Here is a 24,240-nt window from a genome sequence, read left to right on the forward strand (position 1 = left end):
CACACTCACCCTGCACTGCAACCGGCGGCAACGGAATGCCCCTCGGTGGGTGACGATCGTCTGGGCTTCAGCAGTGGCATCATCAACGGGCAGTTGTTGATAGGCTTGTGCAAGGTCCAGCTTAGCGAAGACCTTACCCTCACCCAGAGAATGCAGCAGGTGTTGGACAACAAGAACCGGATAAGCGTGCTGCTGAAGTGCCTTGTTGATCGTGCACTTGTAGTCAGCGCAGATTCTCACCGACCCATCTGGCTTGACAGGTGTGACGATGGGGGTTTCCCACTTGGCGTGGTCAGCTGGCTCCAAAACTCCTTGGGTGATCAGCTTGTCCAGTTGTTCGTCCACCTTAGCCTTGAGAGCAAAGGGAACCCGGCATGGCTTTAGCTTGATGGGGGCAACTTGTGGATCAAGGCTAAAGGAGATGGGCGTACCTGTATATTGCCCCAAAGTGCCGTCAAAAACCTCGGCAAAGTCTTTGACCAGACCCTCAGTCTCTGCGTTAGAGATGCAGTTGATGCCGGTGACTTCCAGGCCTAGGGCATCAAACCAGTCTAGCCCTAGGAGGCTTGGCCGCTGACCTTCGACCACCACCAACCGGAGCAGGCCCGAAAAATCCTTGAAGGCGATCTGGAACCGGCCAATGCCTACCACGGGAATGTCGTTTCCCTGGTAGTCTCTCAGGTGTACGCGGTGAGAGTCGAGTTGCCTTTTGGACACTCTGGGTACCAGTCTTTTGATGGTGCTCCAAGACACGATGGACATGGCAGACCCGGTGTCGATCTCCATGTCACATGGAGCTCCTTCAATGAGCACTGTGACGTTCAGCTTGCGTCGCGTAGGTGAGTCGGTTTGGCCAATCGTGGTTCCAGACGGGCAGCGGCAGTTGGTGAGAGCGAAACAGCTTTCCTTGGCAGACTGGAGTGAAGACTTGGACTTGCGAGTCGGTGAAGGGGGGGTGTCAGACGGAGCCGATCGGCAGACCTTAGCGATGTGGCCCCTTCTGGAACACTTCCTACAGATGGCGTCTCTGAATCGACACTTGGCACGGGAATGGTTCCCTCCGCAGCTGGCACATTCCGGTTGGCCCTTGGACTTCTGTTGGAACTTCCTGCACTCCTGCTTTGTCTGGTGCACGTCATTGTCTTCACTGGAGGATGCCTCATCACTGCTGGCCTCTTCATGATGCACTGGAACTGGCTTCCTAGCAAGACACGGGCTGCTGGACTTGCGGATCTCCTGGGCGGAGCGTTCAGCAGCTTCTGAGGCCACAGCCTCCTCAATGGCTTTCTGTAGCGTGAGGTCTGGCTTGGCGAGGAGACGCCATTGCAGATGGATGTCCCGGACCCCACAGACGATTCGATCCATCAGGGCATCGTCTAAGTCTCAGAACTCGCAGTGCATTGCAGCCTGTCGCAGGGCGGTGGTGTAGTTGTTGATTGACTCCCCCTCTGCCTGGTTCCGGTGATAGAACGCATGGCGGGCAGCAATCTTGGACGGCTTTGGTGCGTAGTGGTTGCGGAGCTTCTCTTGGATCGTGTCCCACGGTGTTGCCTGGACTGCTTCAGGCGCAACCAATGCTCGGGCCGTCTCAAACACCTCAGGCCCACAGAGGCTGAGGAACAGGCCCCGCTTACGCTCCTGTGATACTTGCGTCAGCTCGTTGGCTTGGAGGTAGCAGTCAAACCGAGCGAGGTAGTAGTCAGATGATTCAGAGGCTGGCGCAAACGGCGGTAGAGGCACAAGTGAAGCCATGATTCCGATGCCAGCGTGAAGGGCGATGGATGGAACACCGTGCTCTAGCCAGAACAGTCAGCTCTGAATTGGTTCTGTTCAGTGATTTCGCTCAGTGATTCAGCTCTGCTCAGAGGTGGCTGCATTTGGCTGTGCTCTGATGTCCATCGATCCCATCCTCGTCGCCAGTGTTAAGTTGTGGGCGAACATAGCAGACAACACAGCGATTTCTCCAGAGCAGCTCTTTATTTGTAAGCTGGACAGAACTGAACAGCAAACAGCTCAGCCGGCCTGCTTTTATAGGCAGCCGGCTGTCAACATTGTAGCAACAATAACCCAGGGTTTCCCGCCTAAAATAACTGACGTGGACCTGAGTGAAAACTATCTACAGTATCCCCCTGCTGGCCCAGGGTAAGAACTTCAGTACATAACAAAAACCTTGGACCTGAGTTTTTCTTTTAACTTAAGGATTGGCACAAATAAATAATATTTATTTAAATATTTATTAAAGTTTTAAATGTTACAAAAAGAGAAAGAGATAACTCCAAGTTAAACAAAAACTTGACAACACATCACAATAATGAAAGAAGAGAATATAATTTTTTTTTATAAAAAACAGAAAAACAGAAAAATAGAAACAATTAAAAAACACAACAAACCTTCCCATAACTTATCTTTCATTTGCTTGTTTCTTTGACCTCCTTGCACCTCCCTTTTTTGTATTCTATTTCGGTTAGCTATTTCAGCAAATCCTTTCCATCTTTCCCAATTTTTATCCTATAATTTATTAATATAATATAACGTTACCTTTCCTCCTTTCATCCATTAACAATCTATTTGTACTTAATCCTTTATAATATTTCTGCTAAAGCCACATAACTTCATTCCAGCCTCCTTCTAACATTCCTTAATTTTACAATGTTTCTGTAGATAAACTTTAAATTTCTTCCAATCTTCTTCCACCGTCTCTTCTCCCTGGTCTCGGATTCTGCCAGTCATTTTTGCCAGTTCCATGAAGTCCATCACCTTCATCTGCCATTCTTCCCGGGTGGGTAGATCTTGTGTCTTCCAGTACTTTGCAATAAGTATTCTTGCTGCTGTTGTAGCATACATAAAGAAAGTTCTATCCTTCTTTGGCACCAATTGGCCGACCATGCCCAGGAGAAAGGCCTCTGGTTTCTTCAGAAAAGTATATTTAAATGCCTTTTTCATTTCATTGTAGATCATTTCCCAGAAAGTCTTAATCCTTGGGCATGTCCACCAAAGGTGAAAGAATGTGCCTTCAGTCTCTTTACATTTCCAACATTTATTATCGGGCAAATGATAAATTTTTGCAAGCTTGACTGGTGTCATGTACCACCTGTATATCATTTTCATTATATTCTCTCTTAAGGCGTTACATGCCGTAAATTTCATACCTGTGGCCCATAACTGTTCCCAGTCAGCCATCATAATATTATGTCCAACATCTTGTGCCCATTTAATCATAGCTGATTTCACAGTTTCATTCTGAGTGTTCCATCTCAGCAACAAGTTATACATTCTTGACAAGTTCTTACTTTTGGGATCTAACAGTTCTATTTCCAATTTTGATTTTTCCACCTGGAAGCCAATTTTTTTGTCCAGATTATATGCCTCCATTATTTGATAATAATGAAGCCAATCTCGCACTCTATTTTTTAGTTTTTCAAAACTCTGTAGTTTTAATCTATCTCCCTCTTGTTCCAGAATTTCCCAATATTTCGGCCATTTGGCCTCCATATTGAGCTTTTTCTGAGCCTTCGCTTCCATTGGTGACAACCACCTTGGGGTTTTATTTTCGAGCAAGTCCTTATATCTTATCCAGACGTTAAACAGTGCTTTTCTGACAATATGATTTTTAAACGCTTTATGTGCTTTGACCTTATCATACCACAAATATGCATGCCACCCAAATACGTTGTTAAAACCTTCTAGATCCAGCACGTCAGTATTTTCAAGAAGCAACCATTCTCTCAGCCAGCAAAAAGCGGCTGATTCATAATAAAATTTAAGGTCTGGCAGGGCAAATCCACCTCTTTCTTTAGCATCAGTTAGTATCTTAAATTTTATTCGAGGTTTCTTGCCCTGCCAGACAAATCTAGAAATATCTCTCTGCCACTTCTTGAAACAATCCATTTTATCCAGAATTTGCAATGTTTGAAACAAAAACAGCATCCTAGGCAGTACATTCATTTTTATCGCAGCAATTCGGCCTAGCAATGATAGCTTCAGATTTGACCATATTTACAAGTCCTTTTTCACTTCCATCCAACATTTTTCATAGTTATCCTTAAATAACTTCACATTCTTGGCAGTCATATTGACCCCTAGGTATTTCACTTTCTTAACCAGTGTTAATCCTGTCTCCTTCTGAAACCTCTCTCTCTCAATCACTGTTAGGTTTTTCTCTAAAACCTTAGTTTTCATTTTGTTCAACTTAAAACCCGCTACCTGACCAAATTCTTGAATTAGTTCCAGTACTCTTTTAGTACTAGACTCTGGCTCCTGTAATGTCAATACCAAATCATCAGCAAATGCTTTCAGTTTGTACTGTTTATTTTTATATATATATATAAATATTTATTAAGGTTTTTAAATATAAATGCACACATAATAAACGATCTTACTTCTATTACAACAATTTCATCACTTCTTTGGACTCCCTCACGTCTCCCGCTCCCATTTACATCGTTAAAAAAGTTTTTCCAAACAAATTATCAACTTGTTTACAATCTCATGTCCACTCATTCAAGTATAATCTAGCACTTCTTCCAAAAAAATTTTATATTTTCTTTAGTCTCACTTATCATCAAATTTAAATCTAGTTTAGTGGTGGCCAATTTTTTATAATCTAGCATCCTTCTTAACATTCAACCAAATTACAATGTTTTTGTAGATACATCTTGAATTTCTCCCAGTCTTCCTCCATCTTCTCTTCTCCCAGATCACGGATTCTGCCGGTCATCTCGGCCAGTTGCATATAGTCCATCAGCTGCATCTGCCACTCTTCCAGTGTGGGTAGATCTTGAGTTTTCCAGTTTTTTGCGATGAGAATCCTTGCTGCCGTTGTTGCATACATAAAAAATGTTCGATCCTTCTTTAACACCTTCTGGCCGACAATACCCAGAAGGAAGGCCTCTGGTTTCTTTGTGAAGGTATACTTAAATACCTTTTTCAGCTCATTATATATCATTTCCCAGAAGGCCTTCACCTTAGGGCATGTCCACCAGAGGTGAAAGAATGTTCCTTCATTTTCTCTGCATTTCCAACATTTATTATCAGACGAATGGTATATTTTGGCAAGTTTAACTGGGGTCATGTACCATCTATATATCATTTTCATTACATTTTCCTTCAGAGCATTACATGCGGTGAAGTTCATCCCAGTGCAGTTTGTACTGTTTAGCTCCAACTTGTATACCTTTAACCAATTGGTCCCTTCTAATCATGTTTAAAAGGATCTCCAGGACCGATATAAAAAGCAATGGAGAGATTGGGCAACCTTGTCGTGTTCCTTTCTCTATCTTAAATTCTTCCGTCACTACATTATTCACAATTAATTTAGCCTTTTGTTCTGAGTAAATTGCACCTATACCATTTCCAAACCCTTGACCAACCCCCATCCCTTGTATGTTTTTCTTCATGAAACTCCAAGAAATGTTGTCAAAGGCTTTCTCCGCGTCCACAAATATCAGAACTGCTTTAGTATTAATATTCACTTGTAATTTCTCTAAGATATTTCTCTAAGAACAAAATTTCCCTCCACAGAAGCAGAAGACAGCCATTGGAAAACAAAGAAGGTCATTCATTTATATAAATCTTTTAAGAACTGTATTACACTCTGCAAACATTTCTGTGTGCTCGGGAATTCAAGTGGCCCCCAACCAGCAAAGGCCATTATTCCGTGGAATCCATCCTGAACATGATACCATGTCACTGGCACACCATTGTCCTCTAACCGCTTCTTGTACAACAGCCCATCGTCCCGGAATCCATCATATTCACAGGTTAGAATGAAAGTCTCTGGGAGCTGGCGGATTATGTCATCCTCTGCTAGAAGGGGGGCAAACATTGTCTCAGTACCTCTTTTAACTTGTTCATAAAGTTCTTCTGAAAATGGAGCAGGTTCTACAGGAACATAGCCCCTAGCTTTAAATTCTTCTGGAATGTTATCAGCACTTATCCATTTTTGGTATTTCTCTCTCAAATCAGGAGGGACATGGGCGCCTTTCAGAACTCTATCTACATTCATTGTCTTCCCAGTGAGATATGTCAAACCAACTTTGACAGTTCTTTTCCGGAACATAGGAGGAACTGAATGGTTTTGCTGATAGGATGGCAGATTGAAGTCCATTCCTTGGAGGAATGGGTAAATGAGGACCTGAGCTCGCACTCTTGGGAGGTCCTCTCTGGTCACCAGTTCTTGGCAAATGGCTGCAGTAAAAGTGCCTCCAATACTCTCCCCAGCAATGGCAATGCGGCTGGCGTCCACTCCATATTCCTTTGCATTTTTCATAAAGTATATTACAGCAGTTAAACTGTCCAGTACAGGGACTGGATACGGATGCTCAGGAGCTAAACGAAACCTAAAGAGAAGGCAAGATGTCATCAGCATTCATCATACTCTTTGCAGCATTTTCCTGCAATGGCATATATATCAAGGGTGGCACCCCTAGGGCCACATTCCTTTCTATGCAACCATCCTCTGTGGCTGATGCTCTGCACCCAAATATAATGCTAGTTTGGCATCCCATTCTCAGTGGCCGCTGGTCAAATCTGATTCCGACCATAGAGGCAGACTATAGCCAGCATAGCTAGGAGCCACTGGTAGCCTTATACTCTGCCCAATTATTTAATCCCTTTTCAAAGCCATCCACAGGAAGCCATCCAGAGGAAGCTACCTCTGCTTTCTGTGGGAATTAGTTCCATAGTTAACTTTGCACTGTATGGATAAGTACTTTCTTTTATCTGAATCTTCTAGCATTCAGCTTCATTGAATGTCCACATGTTCTAGAGTTCAGAGAGAGCGACAAACACATTTCCCCAGGCCACTTTCCACACGACATGCCTAATATAACCAACTTCTATATTTTGAATATTTTGAACTTCTATATTTTGAATGTTTTCTTGATTTCCTTTTCCATCTCAGGAAAACAACCCCAGTTCTGAATCACCTCCAGTATGTCTCACCATGCCTTCCTGAGATCAGTGCTTCCCACTCTTTCTGCCCACTTTAAACCATATGGCCTTAAAGCCAAGAACTCCAGATAACCCACCTTGGCCAGGAGGCTTCAGATCATGCACCAAAGGTGCATTAAGGCAGTGAGGGCAGCCATTGGGAGAGATGATGTCCATTACTGTCGGGAAGGCTTGCCTTGTAAAGGGCTCTGAAGCCCTGGCAAATGACACTTCTCCCATTGCCCAATGTACCACTGCTCTCATTGGATGGTAAGTGTGGCTGACGGGACAGTTGGGAACAGCTGGAGCTTATTTGCCGGAGAGAAGTTCACCTTAACTCCAGCTGCACTTTCCCTCTCAACCACAGGGCCATTTTGCCTTAGGAGAAGAATCCTAATGGCTTTTTATGGGTTGATGTGGTGGTTTTCTGTAAAAGTAGTTTAATGGCCTGATCCAGCAGAGCTCTTCTTATCATTAAAGCCAGAGGGATTGGGTCCAAAGGCATAAAAATCAAAATACAAAGGTGAACACCCATTCTAAAGGTTGGCAAATCCACTATGTTGGCAAAATCAGCTTTTTTCTGGGCTCATGTGGAAGAGTTAGAAACTGAGGGGAAATACTCTTTTTTCTGCTACAACATGCATGAAGATACTTACTCAGCACACATAACCACAGAGTCAGTTTGGTGGGCAATGGAACGGCAGATCATTTCAGAGGTTCCTAGGGGGGAGGAAACACATCACACACTGCCTGCTGTGAGCAATTATTTGTTACTCTCCATTACAAATTTCCTTGGTCGTTCACACTGAAATCACTGTGAGTTGAATCCACTGTGAGTTAGTCCTACTGAAAGTAAACCTGTTGAAATTAACAGATATGACCAATGCTTTCCCCCCCAGGGGGTACACAAGGGTATGCAGTACCAGCACCTCTTTGTTGTTGTTGTTGTTGTTGTTGTTGTTGTTGTTGTTGTTGTATAAAAGTGTGGCACTTACCTTAACAATTTCATGGTGAGTACTGCCACCTCTCTTTCTAGAAAAAAGGACTGGATATGACTAATATTGCTGTGTCATAAATGTCTGTTTTTAATGTCCATGGAGGCACAGGTCAATTCTGCGTCCAGGGCAACTGTTTACCAGCTCCATCTGGAATGCAGGCTGAGACCCTACCTGCCCGCAGACTGTCTCGCCAGAGTGGTGCATGCTCTAGTTATCTCCTGCTTGGACTACGGCAATGCGCTCTACGTGGGGCTACCTTTCAAGGTGACCCGGAAACTACAACTAACTAATCCAGAATGCGGCAGCTAGACTGGTGACTGGGAGTGGCCGCCAAGACCACATAACACCGGTCTTGAAAGACTTACATTGGCTCCCAGTATGTTTCCGAGCACAATTCAAAGTGTTGGTGTTGACCTTTAAAGCCCTTAATGGCCTCCAGTATACCTGAAGGAGCGTCTCCACCTCCATCGTTCTGCCTGGACACTGAGGTCCAGTGCCGAGGGCCTTCTTGCAGTTCCCTCACTGCAAGACGTGAAGTTACAGGGAACCAGGCAGAGGGCCTTCTCTGTAGTAGTGCCCACCCTTTGGAATGCCCTCCCACCAGATGTCAAAGGAAAAAAAAACCTACCAGATTTTTAGAAGACATCTGAAGGCAGGCCTGTTTAGGGAACCTTTTAATATCTGAAGGACTATTGTATTTTAATAATTTATTGGAAGCCGCCCAGAGTAGCTAAGGAAACCCAGCCAGATGGGCGGGGTTACTTCCAGGTTTGTCGTGGTCACAACTTAGAACATCCGCGAGTGGTGGCGGTTGTAAATAGAGGTTCTACCATTTCAAACACATTTCACAGAACTTACGGATGCTTCCAAACACCCCAGCACCTCCATGAAGAAAGATGATTCCTTTCCTGTTCCCAGCAGGTGACGTCTTGGGCCAGTACACTCTCACAGGCACCCCATCAAAAACCAGGTCCTTTATGATCAGTTTGGAGTCCTTCATTATCGGAATGAATAGGCACATGGCCCTGATTATGGAATATCTATGGCAGATGCCCATTTTTTCCAGAATTCCTACCTGTTTAAAACAAAACATTTAGCATGCATAATTAGCATTAGATATTTTCCACTTACAATTTTTTAATACTTAAAAAAGTATTTTGGGACCGTCTAATCCAGCCTTTAGAAATGATCATGACCAGTACTTTGACACAGGGTGAGATACCTGATACTTGGAAGACCATTCCCTGCTGAAAGGCCCATTTCCCCTTGGCCTAGGGGGCAGGGCCCACTGGGGACTCACCTTGAACAGCTAAAAGGGGATGCTGGGAGGCCAGAGGGGCATTGCTGGAACAACTCTTGGGATGTGGCCACTGGCTAAAAAGTTTTAAAATCTTTAATTTTAGTTCCCCTGTTTTGTTTTTCTTGGGTTGGGGTTGGTTAAATGTTTTGTTGGGATTGGCAGCTATTTTAATTTGGGTATTATTATTATTATTATTATTTTATATTGATTTATATAGGTTTATTTTAGTCTGTATAAGATATTCTGTTTGTTAATGTTTGATGTTTTATTATGCTTATATATGCTGTAAGCCACCCAGAGTGGCTGGGTAAACCCAACCAGATGGGCGGGATACAAATAATAAAATTAGTATTATTATTAGTATGCCAATATCACGTTGGTAGCAAAACAAGATCATGACCCAGCCCAAGTCAATAATTATAGACCTATTACTTTGGTTAATTGTAATTATAAATGGTTTATGGCAATATTAGCAAGAAGACTCAAACAAGTGTTAGGAAACTTAATACATGAAGACCAGACAATATTTCTGCCGATGAGGCAGTTAAAAGATAATGTTGCAATTGTATTAAATGCTACTGAATATTTTGAAAAAAGAAAAGATTAGCAATTACCCATGATTTTTCTAGATGCAGAGAAAGTGTTTGATAATTCACTGGGCAACAATTTTTTACTTTTTGAATTATGTCTAGATTTCTACAACTGATTTAGGGTATTTTTGCACTGCTGAATCAGGAAATGGCATCTGTTTCTCTCCATCAGGTCAGGTTTACTATAAACTGAATGGTGGGCATTGATAAAGGTAAGTACATGTAAATTGCATGTTGCTTCACCATTTTTCAAACTTCAGTGCTTGAACTTCCGTTTCTTGGAACTCCTGGAATGCTCAGCGGCAGGGAGGTCTCTCTTCAGAGTCCAACAGTAGTCAGCCATCATGACTGTGTCCCAGAGACCCTGATACCTGGTCTCCATCTCTTTCATGTCCTGATGGAATCTCTCCCCCTGCTCGTCACTCATTGAACCCAGTTTCTCAGGAAACCGGTCCATATGTGAAAATAGGTAGTGCATCTTGACGCTCATGTTGCAGCCCAGGTTTCTGAAAGCAGTCAGCATGTTGTTGACAAGTTCTGTGTAGTTTCTGGCCTTATTGTTGCCAAGAAAGTTCTTCACTACCAGAACAAATGCCTTCCACGCTTCCAGTTCCACTTTGTTCATTGACTTTCCGAACTCTGGATCTCTGATGAGCTGACAGATCTGAGGACCGTCAAAGATGCCAGCTTTCAACTTCTCCATGGTCAATCCTGGAAAAGCCTGGCACAAGTAAGTGAAGCAGTCACCATCCTTGTCCAGAGCCTTGGTGAACTGCTTGATTAAGCTAAGCTTGATGTGCAGCAGTGGGAAGAGTATTCTGTCTCTGTCCACCAGTGGGTCGTTGATGACGTTCCTTTTTTTGCAAGGCACCAATTCCTCCCGCACAGGCCAGTCCTTCTTCATGTAATGCTGAGCACGGTCCCTACTATCCCACATGCACAGAAAACATGGGTACTTGGTGAAGCCAGACTGTTGTCCCAACAAAAAGTTCACCATCTTCAGGTCAACACAAATAAACCACTTATGCTGATCATAACCAATTTTCTCCAGCACATACTTCACCGCTTCATAGTTCTCCTTCAGTGTACTCGAGTGAGCCAGGGGTATAGAGGCAAACTGGTTGCCGTTGTGTAGCAGAACACGTTTCAGTGATCGCTTGCTGCTGTCAGTGAACAGTCTCCAGTCTTTGGGTTCATACTGTGGCACTCCAAGCTTGAGCAGAAGCTGCGCAATATCTGCACAGTACACCACGTCCTTCTCTTCCGAGAAAATACGGAGGTAATCTTGATGCCTGTTGCAGAAGAAGCTGATGCAAGCACTGTCAGAGAGGAGGTTTTTTTCCTTCAATCTGGATGCCAACAGTTCGGCAGAGTCCTTTACAAGCTGAGGTCGCGAACTAGATCATTCAACTCCTTTTGGGAAAATGGATGTGGAGCATCATCTTCAAGAACCACTTCTTCTTCTTCATGTCCTTCAACACTGGAGGCATCTTCGTCACTAATGTCAGGAAGTTCTCTGAAGATAGGCACTGGAATTTCATCACAATGAGCTACAGGACGACGTGCTGATTGAAGATCAGGATACTTGAGGCTGCTCTCGTTCTTTCTGTTGATCCCAGTCACATCAACAGCGCACCAATTTATGGAAGATTTCGAGGTTTTATGACTTCAAACTGATCCCTTTTCGACATAATCACCCAGAACTATCGGACCTGAATACTTCTTGTCATTAAAAGAATCATTTCCAATCAAAACAACTATTCGACATGGCATTTCACCCCCACCAACTTCTTCTAAAATGCTCCACACAAGCGTACATGTGAACAAAAAGGTAAAAAACCGACATGTGGCCATAGCTCAAAAACATGACCTGATTGAGCAAAACCAATGTGATTTTTGGATTCAGCGCATCAGATTCGTCCTAAATCAACTAAAAAAACGCAGACAACAAATTTGTTGTTGACCAGTGTAATGCTTCTTGGAGTTGGGGGTGGGAATTACTAGATAAAATGGGGTTCAGGGAGAAATTTGTGAGAGGAATAAATACATTATATACAGAGCGATTTGCAAACAGTAAACATAATTTTATAAGAAAAATGGATTATTGGCAAGGAAGCAAGAGAAGGTTGTCTACTTTCACCATTATTGTTTATTTTCGTTTTAGAAGTGTTGTGTGGGGATATTAGAGAAAATGATATACGAAGCCTCCAAGTGAGTCTTCAAACTTACAAACGGAGGGCATTTGCGGATGATGTGGTATTGTTCATGGAAAACCTGATGAAAATGTGGTTAAGGTACTGGAAGCAATAAAGCAGCTTGGTGATTTTCTTTTATAAGAGAAAGAAAGTAGTGGGCAGCAGAGGGCGGGAGATAAAAATTTTTTGACCAGATATCAAAATTTACTTGAACGGAAATCACTTTTATGATTATCTCCTATTGAAGCCAGTGCACTAAGGAAATTAAACATTCAAGAGAATTGGGGTACTTACCGTGTTTTTCTGGTAATGCATGTAAAATGAAAAATTTAGAAGAAATTCAAGAATGGGTATCAGATTGGTTTCAATATTTTCAAATTAATTAGCATTTTTAAAAAGAATTATTCTAAATTATTTTATTGACTCTAAAAGGTTGCAGCCCCTTTCATAGAGGTGTCTTCATCCCCATGATATATGTAAAATAAACTTACTAGTGCCAATCCATATCCCACTGAGAAATCGTAAAGCAGTATTATTGGGCGATAGGACAGTCCTCGAGGAAGGTGGGTCCTGGTAAGACGATAAGAAACTCCCCACACTAACAGCAAGAAATGAATGAAAATGGTTGTATATAATATCAGCATCCACAGAGTTTCACCAAACGCCATTTCCCTTAAACTCAGAGGCACAGAGACAAGGACTTCACCTTGGCCAATGCTGGTGGCTTTTATAGGAGAAGAATCTATGCCATGAGGAAAAGAACACCCTAGGCCAACCCATATAATTCTCAGTTGAGAAGAAAAGAAATAGTTTAATAATCCAGTAAGACATTGCAGCTATCCTGGATTCCTGATAGACACTGTTGTTCCTCACACAGGGTGTGGATACGCATTGGTGGGTGTGAATTTGCCTATCTTCTCCTCCCAAGGAAAGTCGTGCATAGGAGTGTGCCTGCCCTCCCACACAAAATCATTGTGCCTCTTCCCTCCCTGAGGAGTTTATCAGGGATAATTAAAAGGGGCGGCACAACGATGCAGGAGGGGCTGGCTGGCACGACACTGAAATGGCATCCTCACAACAGGAGGGTCACTGCAACTTTCCAGAACAGTGTGGTGAGGAAAGAGGTTTGGGGCTGTGCAGGCTGACCAATGGGAGCCAATCCCAACCAGTCTATTGCTCATATAACTCCACTTTTCATTTATAAAGTCCATTTATTTATTTATAAAAGCTTCCTCTGCTTCCTCTACTGTTGGACCCATTGATGGCCTCTTGCTGAACTGATACAAAGAGTCAGAGGGGAGTTGAAATACAATGGGATTTAGTTCACTCATTTATTTATAAAAGCTTCCTCTGCTGTTGGACCCATTGGTCATTTGCTGCAATGATACAAAATGGAAGCATCCTGTCTTTCTTGGTTGAAGGAATGGAGAACATTAGAGAATTCACATATTCTACACTTAGAAGGTCATGATAATATTTTTGGTTGGCACACTTCATTATGGTATGAAAAGATGAAAGTACATAAAGGATTTATAAATCATATAATTGGGGGGGGAATTGTATAGAATATGGGATAAATAGAAGCATTTATTAGAGGGGAACCACTTTGGCTCTCAATGCTGGAAGTTATAGAGGTAAAGAATAAAAATATTATTATTATTATTATTATTATTATTATTATTATTATTATTATTACTTATTGAATTTATATACCACCCTATACCCAGAGGTCTCAGGGCGGTTCACATAAAAGGATTACAATATGATAGAATGGTGGACAACTTACAAAAAATTATTAAAACAAGTGGGAGGAAAGTATAAATTTATAAAAAATAAGGAATTATCAGGAAAACTAACAACATGGATACAATATCATCATTTGAATGGAGTATTTAAGAAAGATAGGCTACAAGGGTCTGGGGAACAAATATCACAACTGGAGAGAGACCTGTTGGAATGGAATGTAAAAGTGCTGTCTATAATGTATAAAATATTATTGGAATGGGAGACAAAGGATGAGGAAATAAAATCCCCAATGATACATTGTGCAATAGAAATTGGTCATAATAAAGACATGGAAGCATGGGGATGGTTGTGGAATATGGATATAAAATTTATAGCATGTTATGGTTTAAGAGAAAATGATCTATCAAAATTTACTTGAACGGAAATCACTTTTATGATTATCTCCTATTGAAGCTTAGGCGCAGGGTTGGGGACTTGGACACTATTGTGGTGCCCCCAGCTGCGCTCATGGCTCCGGAAAGCCACTCCCGAACTAAGGGGGGGGTTGCGGGCTGACGCCCCCATCCACATTTTCGCGGGGCTGGCGCCAGTCCCGTGGGATTCAGGGTTGCTCATTAGTATTCATCTTCCACAGCGCCAGCCAATCGGCTGGCGGAAGGGGCGGGCCTATCTAAGGGCACTTAAGGTCAGGGCAGCCCTGGCTCGCCCCTTTTACTTCTTTGCAGCAGCCGCGGTTGGATCTTCGTCTTACGGCTGCTTGTTTCTTTGTTGCTTTTTCGGTCCGCGTGGTTCCTCCTTTGTTGTTTCAGGTTTCCTCGAGCGGCCACTTGGAGGGCATTTTTGAGCCGCAGAAGCCTCCCTCTTAGGGTTATACCGGCTCCTGTGTCTCAGGCGCTACGCCAGTCGCTTTTGCTTTTTCGGATTATTAAACAAGGACCCAGCTTGTTGGGAGCTAGGAGAGAAGCGGCGGAAACCCTTTGTCAGGCAGCCCCGAGCTTTCTGTACGTTTTGTTCCTGTTAACCGCAGCGGGGCTGCATGCTTCTCCTGGGTCTCGTGCCGCTGCACCCTAGCAAGTCGGGGATTCCTAGGTCAGCTTCCGGGGTTACCCAAGACTCACACCGCTGCACGAAAGCTGCGCTGGAAAGATCTACGGTCGTGAGCTGCTACAGCGCTCACGGAAGGTTTGCTGCTTCGGGAGTTGGGAGAACCAGGGGGGATCTCGGGGGCTGAGTGACCGGGCACATTAATAATCGGCGCTGGCATGCATTGTGAGTGGCGGGTGTCCCCCCTTTTTCCCCTCTCACAGATAATTGTTTTAAGTGCCTGGTTTGATCACTGCAGATCGTGGGGAATCTAGTGCAGTTCGCAGCGGTATTTAATTGAGGCGTCCGCGGTTGCCCTGACTACGACCGGAGCAGTCTCCATTTTGTGTGGATCACGTGGTTCCGGCAGTAGCCATTTTGAGTGAGGCAGCCCTCCGCCGGCAGGCTGCCTGCAGCCTTTTCCCAGCCCAAGGAAAGCGTTGCAAGGTTACTTTTCAGCTCTGCTTTACTGTATTCTCGCTGGCAGGTTTGTGATACTGCTGACTAGTTGCTTTTCGGTCTAGTTGCTTTTCGAAAAGTTTCCTTATAGCTATCCTTAACAGCAAAGGGCCTCATTTGGGGCAGTGAGGCTTGCTTACGATCTGAACGTTCATCTTTAATTCATTGATTTACATCCCTTTGTCTACAGGCAGCAAGCAGCTGCTTCTCAGCCTTAAGGGACAGATTTACATAGCTGTCTTTTGGAGTGGGTATACTATATTGAGTTAATTTTGGGAACTTTGTTACTGTATTTCGCTAGCTAGCTACTACTCTCAGTGACTGCTTGCTTTTCCATTTAGCCTCAATAGCAGTTTATCAGTTATTCTGTGGCTACCCGAGTCATTTGAAACATCTTACTCTGCCTGATACTTGAATGACACGCTGTGCCCTGGGTGCAATTAATTCAGCTCTTTGCTGAGTGTTAATACTTCATACTTGAGAAGTGGCTGTCTTTACGTTTTAAATAATTTAGGGGTTTTAATAAAAGTGTATAATTCATTGGAAGCTTGAATAATTCATTGCTGGCAGTGTGCAAGTAATTATTTCTGCCCTCCGGATTTAATAATTCATTAACTCTTTATAAGGCGTTGCATTATAAGGTGTTGCATTGTGGGGCCAAAATGGCGTCCGGCACTCTTCTTAGCTGTGTCACTGGCTGTCCGTGCCGGTAAAAACCTCTTCCAGCTTCCTTAGCTCTCTTAGCAGAGTTTACACAGTGGGGAAAGCTGTTGCTTTGTGTGGGTAATGATTCAAACTGCAAAGCAGGCTTTTCTCTTATCTCCAATAGTCTTTATTGCATAGAAAAACATCGTTAATCAGCCCGGCGAGCTGGCTGCCATCCCTCTGCTTTCTCCATAAAAGCGAAAGAAGAAGGACACACAGAGAAACACTCCCCTATGTGAACATAGCCACGCCTCAGAATGTGAGACGTCACTCAGAACTGTTTAAGCCTCTAAGTTCTGATTCTCCTCACACCCCCTCTCGTCTCGCATCCTGAGGGAAACTGTGAGGACACATCTACAGACCTCTTTGAGTTCAACTCCTTTCCCATTGCCTCTTGCCCCTTCCTGGCTTTTGTCTCAGGCAACTGTTGAACCTTCTCAAAACTCTCAGGTTCGCACTGTGCGAAACCAACCCACGCGCTGGTGACCTGAAACCTCTCAGGTGGTACTCCCTTCGTGGAGCGTGCGGAACGTCTGAGCACTGTCTCAGGTGCTCCCTCTGACCCACTGGGCCCAGCAAGTGTTTCACTGGTACCAGAAGACTCCCCCTCTGACTTAGTGCATCTTCGGGCCTTCTGAACTTTGCTAACGGGAGACGAAGGCTCACTCTTGGGCTCTCTTTTAACAACCTGTGGAGATGCCCAATCCTGTTCTTGACCCTGGTCAGCGACCTGGTCCTTATCAACAGGTTCAGCTTCTGCCTCTCCCTCCTCATCAGAATCAAGCAGACATTCTGAGAGAACGTCAGGATTCGCATGGATCCTTGACCAACCATTCTGCTCACAGAACTCAGCATTTCTGCTAACTAGAATCCTGGACTGATCACCATCTGGATATGCAAACCTCCACCCCTTTGTTCCAGGCTCGTACCCACAAAAGATCATTTTCCGGGACCTCGGGTCACCTTTCTTTCGTTGAACCTTTGGCACAAGCACCACGCTTCACAACCAAAGACACGGAAGAAATGCGCCTGCGGCTTCTTTCCGTGGAGCAAGACATACGGGGTGTCACCTACCACTGAATTGTAGGACCTGTTCATCGTGAAATTGGCCGTCTTCACCGCCTCCCCCCAAAAACTCTGAGGCAAACCAGAGTCAAACAGTAAAGCACCAGCTGCTCCAGCTAGTGCCTTGCTCCTGTGCTCCGCCACACCAATCTCCTGAGGAGAGGTAGCAACCGTCAACCAGTGACGTATTCCCTTCTGGCGGAAGAAACTGCAGAGCAGACCCAGTGACCTCTGCGCCTTGGTCACTCTGGAACCCCTGCACCTTGGTGGAAAACTGTAGTTCCACTGCCGCAACCCAATCTTTGATCAGTTGCGCTGCCTCGCTTTTCCATTTCAGCGAGAAGACCCACCCGTTCTGGGTAAAATCATCTGTCAGCGTCAGTGCAAATCTGGCCCCGCCCAGACTCTCTGGCATGGGCCCAAAAAGGTCTGTGTGCACAAGCTCAAAAGGCTTTGTGGTTACCCTCTCCAATCTGGGATAACTGCACCCTTTTACCTTTGCCCTTCTGCATGCCCTACAATCTAGGGATCGGTCACATGCTTTTATCCTGCAACCTACATCCTGAAGATGAGATCCTCCCAGCGAGCTTCTCTCTGCCTCAAACGTTAGGCAAAGCTCCAACTGGCTCCAGCTTCTCCTCAGCTGGCTTCCCCCACACACAGACACAACTTGGCAACAGCTTCCAAAGCTTGGCTGACTTCCATAACCTGTGGGGCCAAAATGGCGTCCGGCACTCTCCTTAGCTGCGTCACTGGCTGTCCGTGCCGGTAAAAACCTCTTCCAGCTTCCTTAGCTCTCTTAGCAGAGTTTACACAGCGGGGAAAGCTGTTGCTTTGTGTGGGTAATGATTCAAACTGCAAAGCAGGCTTTTCTCTTATCTCCAATAGTTTTTATTGCATAGAAAAACATCGTTAATCAGCCCGGCGAGCTGGCTGCCATCCCTCCGCTTTCTCCGTAAAAGCGAAAGAAGGAGGACACACAGAGAAACACTCCCCTATGTGAATATAGCCACGCCTCAGAATGTGAGACGTCACTCAGAACTGTTTAACCCTGTAAGTTCTGATTCTCCTCACATGCATTCGTGTTACTGCCTGCCAACCTAGCAGTTCGAAAGCACCTCCGGGTGCAAGTAGATAAATAGGGACCGCTTACCAGCGGGAAGGTAAATGGCGTTTCCATGTGCTGCGCTGGTGCTGGCTAGTAGTCCATAAGTCTAAATTAAATAAATATTAAATAAATAATAATAATAATAATAATAAAATAGAATACAATAACATAAAGATAGAAAGAATAGTAATAATAATAATCAGAGATAATTAATAGATAGATACTTAAATCCGTTACATTCACTACTGTGGTGGCTCCAGCTGCGCTCATGGCTCCAGAACAGACACTTACAGATGGCGAGGCTCCACCTACACCTCTCTCGCAGACTGAGGGCATGGAGCCGAACCAAGCCACTTCAGAGGGTTTGCCGGACTTCCCACAGACTCAGACCACTGCCGTGCCTGACATTCCGTCAACTCCACTTGCGGAGGTTGCACCCACAGCAGCGGATCCAGGGGACTTGGTTTCAACGCCACTGAGGGTTGCGCCACAGCCTCAGCAAGAATCGGGCAGCCCACTGGACCTGGGTACCATTCCCCGGCAGTCTGGCAGAGTTTCCAAGCGCCCAACTTATTTAAAGGACTATGTTTTTGGACATGTAACACTGTTGATCTAAGTATGTGGAAGTATGTGAAATGTAACTGATATGCTTTTGTGCCTAACTGAACCATTACGTGTAGTGCTGTATAGAAGGAAACCATTACGATTGTAACTAACGCCTTATCTCAGTGGGGAAGGGTTCTCACCCTGGGCCAGCAGGGGGATACTGTAGATAGTTATGCAAATGAAGGATCAAAAGTGACGTTCAGTGATTGGATGGATACTGTAGATAGTTATGCTAATGAAGGATCGAAAGTGACGTTCAGTGATTGGATAGTTTTAGAAAGTTGTTACAGTAACAAGGTACTGGAGCTCTATATAAGCAGGCTGACTGAGGCCTTCAGTGCCTTCAGTTCTGTTCTGGTATCTGAATAAAGAAGAGTTGTTTGAAGAATCGCTATGTCGTCTGATATGTTCACCCACAATTTAACAGTATATGACAGATCACATTTGAACGTAATTTGCTTCAGCACATGCTGCAGAGGAAAGTGAGGAGCCCATGGGGCTCATCGACCTTGGAAGGTAGCCCATCTCGGAGAAGGAAAACTCTGATCTCTCTCCCTTGGCAGGTGCAGAGTCCAGATACCACCAGCAGCTCGAGCAGCTCAATGCTTCATCAACTGTGAGGTGAACCTTCAGATGCTCATTGCCACTGAGGAAGACATTTTTGGTGAATTTTTTACCTCATGTCATCTGATTTTCTTGAAATTTTGTACACTTGTTGAACCATCAGAACTACATTTAAACCTTAAAAAGTTACCTTTTTTTAATCCCATCGCATTTTTTTTTTAGTTTATGAGGGTTTGAAATTGATAATTTGCACTTAGCCAGATTACACAAAATGTCAAAAACTCAGCAAGCTACCAGTCTGCTTTGGAACACATTTGTAAAAGAAAAGCCTAACTAGTTTTTCAGATACTCTTTAAATGAATAACTTTTTAAAGAAATGCCTGAAGTGGCTTGAAGTCTTGTTTATTCTGTTATATTTTACTCCAGGAAGACCCATTTATCCTAAACAGAACCCAATAAGGCTGACATGTATGTACAATATATAGATATAGATGATATAGATGATAGATAGATGATAGATATATTTAATGTGATCCCATTGAGATGGGATGAAATTTTGCAAGAAGCTCTTAGAAATATGAAATAGTCAATAAAAAAAAATTGGAAATTTTTATATTATCTTAATTTATTTAAATCACTTTTTTAAATGTTAAATTATGTAACTTTTAAATTTGGACCAAGTCCATCATGTGCCATGTCATATTAATGCCCATGAGCTTCTGAAGAGATTGGTGATTTTAGTTTTGAAATATCTCAATTCTGGGCTGAGCTTTTGAGGTTTTTGTGTAGTCTGGCAAGGACAAAACTGTCAGTCTTTTTAAACCCTCGTAACTCAAAAAACAAGATTTAAAATAAAAACTGATATCTGGGACCTTCTCTTATTCTACTTTTAGGAAACTGAAACTGAAAGCAATGTAAAAGGGTAAGGTAAAAGTCTCTGGATAACTGGCCATGGAATGGCCCAACTGCATTGCAGGGGGTTGGGCTAAATGACCCTCAGGATCCCTTCCAATTCAACAATCCATGATCTTATGCTCAAGATCTCCCAGGGTGCAGTGGTGGAGCAAGCCAATCAGGTGCCTGAAGTGGCACACATGCCTTGCACCCAGGATCAGCTGACCGTGGGGCTGGGTGGGGCGAGCCGGGGCAGGACGCTCTGTGGGGCCTCCGAGGAGTCTGCCTGCCTCCTCCCACTCAGCCGCCCTACAGCTGAGGGGGAGGTGGCGGGTGGACCATTTGGGGCAGCGCAGAGCCTGCGGGCGCCCAAGCCACCGCATCACTCCTAGGAGAGATGTGTGGCTCAGGCGCACTACCACCCAGCCACCCTCAGTGGTGACACCCGGGGCGGCCCACCCCCACCTCACCCCCTTTCCTACGCCCCTGGCAGGGTGTCTGTCAGAACCCTGAAACGGACCTTGCCTTTGACACGTGACAGGGTTGGTTTTGGGGGGATTCTGGGGGGTGGGGGTGGCGCTGCGGCTCCTCAATGTGGGGTGTGGGAAGCGGGTAGACCAAGTGAAGGGGGTCTGTAATGAGGAAGGATGCCAGCCTCTCTTGACATGCAAAAGGAAGGGTGGGGGAGGGAGGGAGGTTCTGTCCCTTTTGGGAATATTCATCCAAGTGTGGTGGACGTGTGAAAAGATGGAAAAGTTTTGGGATCTAATATATAATGAACTGAATAAACTTTTAAAGTATACATTCCCTAAAAAACCAGAGGCTTTTTTATTAGGGATAATAGGGGAGGAGGTGAAAAAGGAGGATCGTAAACTATTTCAATATGCCACGGCTGCAGCCAGGATTCTTGTGGCTCAAAAATGGAAATCACAGGAGATCCCAACGGCAATGGAGTGGCAGACCAAAGTTTTTGAGTATACAGAATTGGCTAAAATGACTTATAAAATTCGAGACCAAAAAGTTACAAAGTTTGAAGAAGAGTGGAGTAAATTTGTTGCATACATAAGAATTAACTGTAGAAGTTTAAAAACTTTAGCAGGGTTAACATAAATCCTGTGATGTGTATAGAGGGTAAATAAGAATCTGCAAGAGAAGATATAAATTAAGAAAACCGAAGCAGGGAAGGAAGGAAGTCTGGACGTGAACCTACGCAGTGTAAATAAGACGACACAAAATGTTGATTGTAAAAAATTAAGTTTTATTTATGTTTGTGAAAAAATCAATAAAAAGCATTTGACAAGACAGCCATTGGAAGGCAAAGAAGGGTATTCATTTCTATAAACCTTTTAAGAACTGTATTACACTCTGCAAACATTTCTGTGTGCTTGGGAATTCAAGTGGCCCCCAACCAGCAAAGGCCATTATTCCGTGGAATCCATCTTGAACATGATACCATGTCACTGGCACACCATTGTCCTCTAACCGCTTCTTGTACAACAGCCCATCGTCCCGGAGACCATCATATTCACAGGTTAGAATGAAAGTCTCTGGGAGCTGGCGGATTATGTCATCCTCCGCTAAAAGGGGGGCAAACATTGTCTCACCAGCTCTTTTAACTTGTTCATAAAGTTCTTCTGAAAATGGAGCAGGTTCTACAGGAACATAGCCCCTAGCTTTAAATTCTTCTGGAATGTTATCAGCACTTATCCATTTTTGGTATTTCTCTCTCAAATCAGGAGGGACATGGGCGCCTTTCAGAACTCCATCTACATTCATTGTCTTCCCAGTGAGATATGTCAAACCAACTTTGACAGTTCTTTTCCGGAACATAGGAGGAACTGAATGGTTTTGCTGATAGGATGGCAGATTGAAGTCCATTCCTTGGAGGAATGGGTAAATGAGGACCTGAGCTCGCACTCTTAGGAGGTCCTCTCTGGTCACCAGTTCTTGGCAAATGGCTGCAGTAAAAGTGCCTCCAATACTCTCCCCAGCAATGGCAATGCGGCTGGCGTCCACTCCGTATTCCTTTGCATTTTTCATAAAGTATATTACAGCAGTTAAACAGTCCTGTACAGGGACTGGATACGGATGCTCAGGAGCTAAACGAAACCTAAAGAGAAGGCAAGATGTCATCAGCATTCATTGTACACTTTGCAGCATTTTCCTGCAATGGCATATATATCAAGGGTGGCACCCCTAGGGCCACATTCCTTTCTATGCAACCTTCCTGGGGGCCACATGTCAGCTGTGGGTGGGACCAGAGAGCAAAATGGAAAGCAAATGTGAACTTTCCCACTGGACAAGTAGGTTGGTTCCTACACACAGCCACACACCTTTCTCTACCCTCCAACCAAGCAAGCAAGACACATTCACACCAGTCAGATGCCACTCAAGGATGGTGCAAAAGAGGGGCAATGGTGCAGGGGTGGGGTCTGGGGTCAGAGGGGAAATGAAGAGGCCCAGAGTGCAACATTCAGCCCCTGTGGCTGATGCTCTGCACCCAAATATAATGCTAGTTCGGCATCCCATTCTCAGTGGTTGCTGGTCAAATCTGATTCTGACCATAGAGGCAGACTATAGCCAGCATAGCTAGGAGCCACTGGTAGCCTTATACTCTGCCCAATTATTTAATCCCTTTTCAAAGCCATCCACATTGGAAGCTATCTCTGCTTTCTGTGGGAATTAGTTCCATAGTTAACTTTGCACTGTATGGATAAGTACTTTCTTTTATCTGAATCTTCTAGCATTCAGCTTCATTGAATGTCCACATGTTCTAGAGTTCAGAGAGAGAGACAAACACTTTCCCCAGGCCACTTTCCACACGACATGCCTAATATAACCAACTTCTATATTTTGAATATTTTGAACTTCTATATTTTGAATGTTTTCTTGATTTCCTTTTCCATCTCAGGAAAACAACCCCAGTTCTGAATCACCTCCAGTATGTCTCACCATGCCTTCCTGAGATCAGTGCTTCCCACTCTTTCTGCCCACTTTAAACCATATGGCCTTAAAGCCAAGAACTCCAGATAACCCACCTTGGCCAGGAGGCTTCAGATCATGCACCAAAGGTGCATTAAGGCAGTGAGGGCAGCCATTGGGAGAGATGATGTCCATTACTGTCGGGAAGGCTTGCCTTGTAAAGGGCTCTGAAGCCCTGGCAAATGACACTTCTCCCATTGCCCAATGTGCCACTGCTCTCATTGGATGGTAAGTGTGGCTGACGGGACAGTTGGGAACAGCTGGAGCTTATTTGCCGGAGAGAAGTTCACCTTAACTCCAGCTGCACTTTCCCTCTCAACCACAGGGCCATTTTGCCTTAGGAGAAGAATCTTAATGGCTTTTTATGGGTTGATGTGATGGTTTTCTGTAAAAGTAGTTTAATGGCCTGATCCAGCAGAGCTCTTCTTATCATTAAAGCCAGAGGGATTGGGTCCAAAGGCATAAAAATCAAAATACAAAGATGAACCCCTTTCTAAAGGTTGGCAAATTCACTATGTTGGCAAAATCAGCTTTTTTCTTGGCTCATGTGGAAGGATTAGAAACTGAGGGGGAAATATCGTATTTTTCGCCCTATAGGACGCACTTTTCCCCCTCCAAAAATGAAGGGGAAATCTGTGTGTGTCCTATGGGACGAATGCGCACCGACCCCTCTCTCTCTCCAGGCTTCAGGAAGCTATCAGCAAGCCTGGGGAGCCCGCGGGAGTTCCCGCAGGGCTCCCTAGGCTGCGGATAGCAGCCTGCTGCCCGGAACGCAGGGTGCGCTGAAGCCACGGCTGGGGGGGGGGGGGATAATTTTTTTTCTTTATTCCCCCCCTCCCCAAAACTTTTCTGCTACAACAAGCATGAAGATACTTACTCAGCACACATAACCACAGAGTCAGTTTGGTGGGCAATGGAACGGCAGATCATTTCAGAGGTTCCTAGGGAGGAGGAAACACATCACACACTGCCTGCTGTGAGCAATTATTTGTTACTCTCCATTACAAATTTCCTT

General features: G+C 44.3%; 2 protein-coding genes across 8 annotated transcripts in view; both read right to left on the reverse strand.

Moving 5' to 3' along the window:
• LOC309330390 (arylacetamide deacetylase-like 4) overlaps positions 1–24,240 on the reverse strand; it is an 85,064-nt gene that overhangs the window by 48,701 nt on the left and 12,123 nt on the right. The window contains exons 1-4 of one of the 4 annotated variants that reach the window (XM_081841993.1): positions 12,505–12,726; positions 8,787–9,003; positions 7,587–7,650; positions 5,537–6,338 (exon numbers count right to left, since the gene is read on the reverse strand). The exons of 1 other annotated variant lie outside the window; for it this stretch is intronic. In XM_081841993.1, the coding sequence (XP_081698119.1) occupies positions 5,558–6,338; positions 7,587–7,650; positions 8,787–9,003; positions 12,505–12,681 (1,239 nt within the window). In that variant the 5' untranslated portion in view covers positions 12,682–12,726 and the 3' untranslated portion in view covers positions 5,537–5,557. Of the gene's footprint in view, positions 1–5,536; positions 6,339–7,586; positions 7,651–8,786; positions 9,004–12,504; positions 12,731–24,240 lie in introns of those variants that run through there. 2 more of the 4 variants (XM_081841990.1, XM_081841994.1) reach the window with 2 other exon arrangements.
• LOC309330410 (arylacetamide deacetylase-like 4) overlaps positions 21,572–24,240 on the reverse strand; it is a 35,563-nt gene continuing 32,894 nt past the window's right edge. For 3 of the 4 annotated variants that reach the window (XM_081842070.1, XM_081842069.1, XM_081842068.1), the window contains exons 2-3: positions 24,103–24,166; positions 21,572–22,353 (exon numbers count right to left, since the gene is read on the reverse strand). In XM_081842070.1, the coding sequence (XP_081698196.1) occupies positions 21,579–22,353; positions 24,103–24,155 (828 nt within the window). In that variant the 5' untranslated portion in view covers positions 24,156–24,166 and the 3' untranslated portion in view covers positions 21,572–21,578. The remainder of the gene's footprint in view (positions 22,354–24,102; positions 24,167–24,240) is intronic. The other variant, XM_081842071.1, reaches the window with a different exon arrangement.

This window comes from Podarcis erhardii (genome assembly GCF_964252035.2).
Source record: "Podarcis erhardii genome assembly, chromosome: 15".
Lineage (NCBI taxonomy): Eukaryota > Metazoa > Chordata > Lepidosauria > Squamata > Lacertidae > Podarcis > Podarcis erhardii.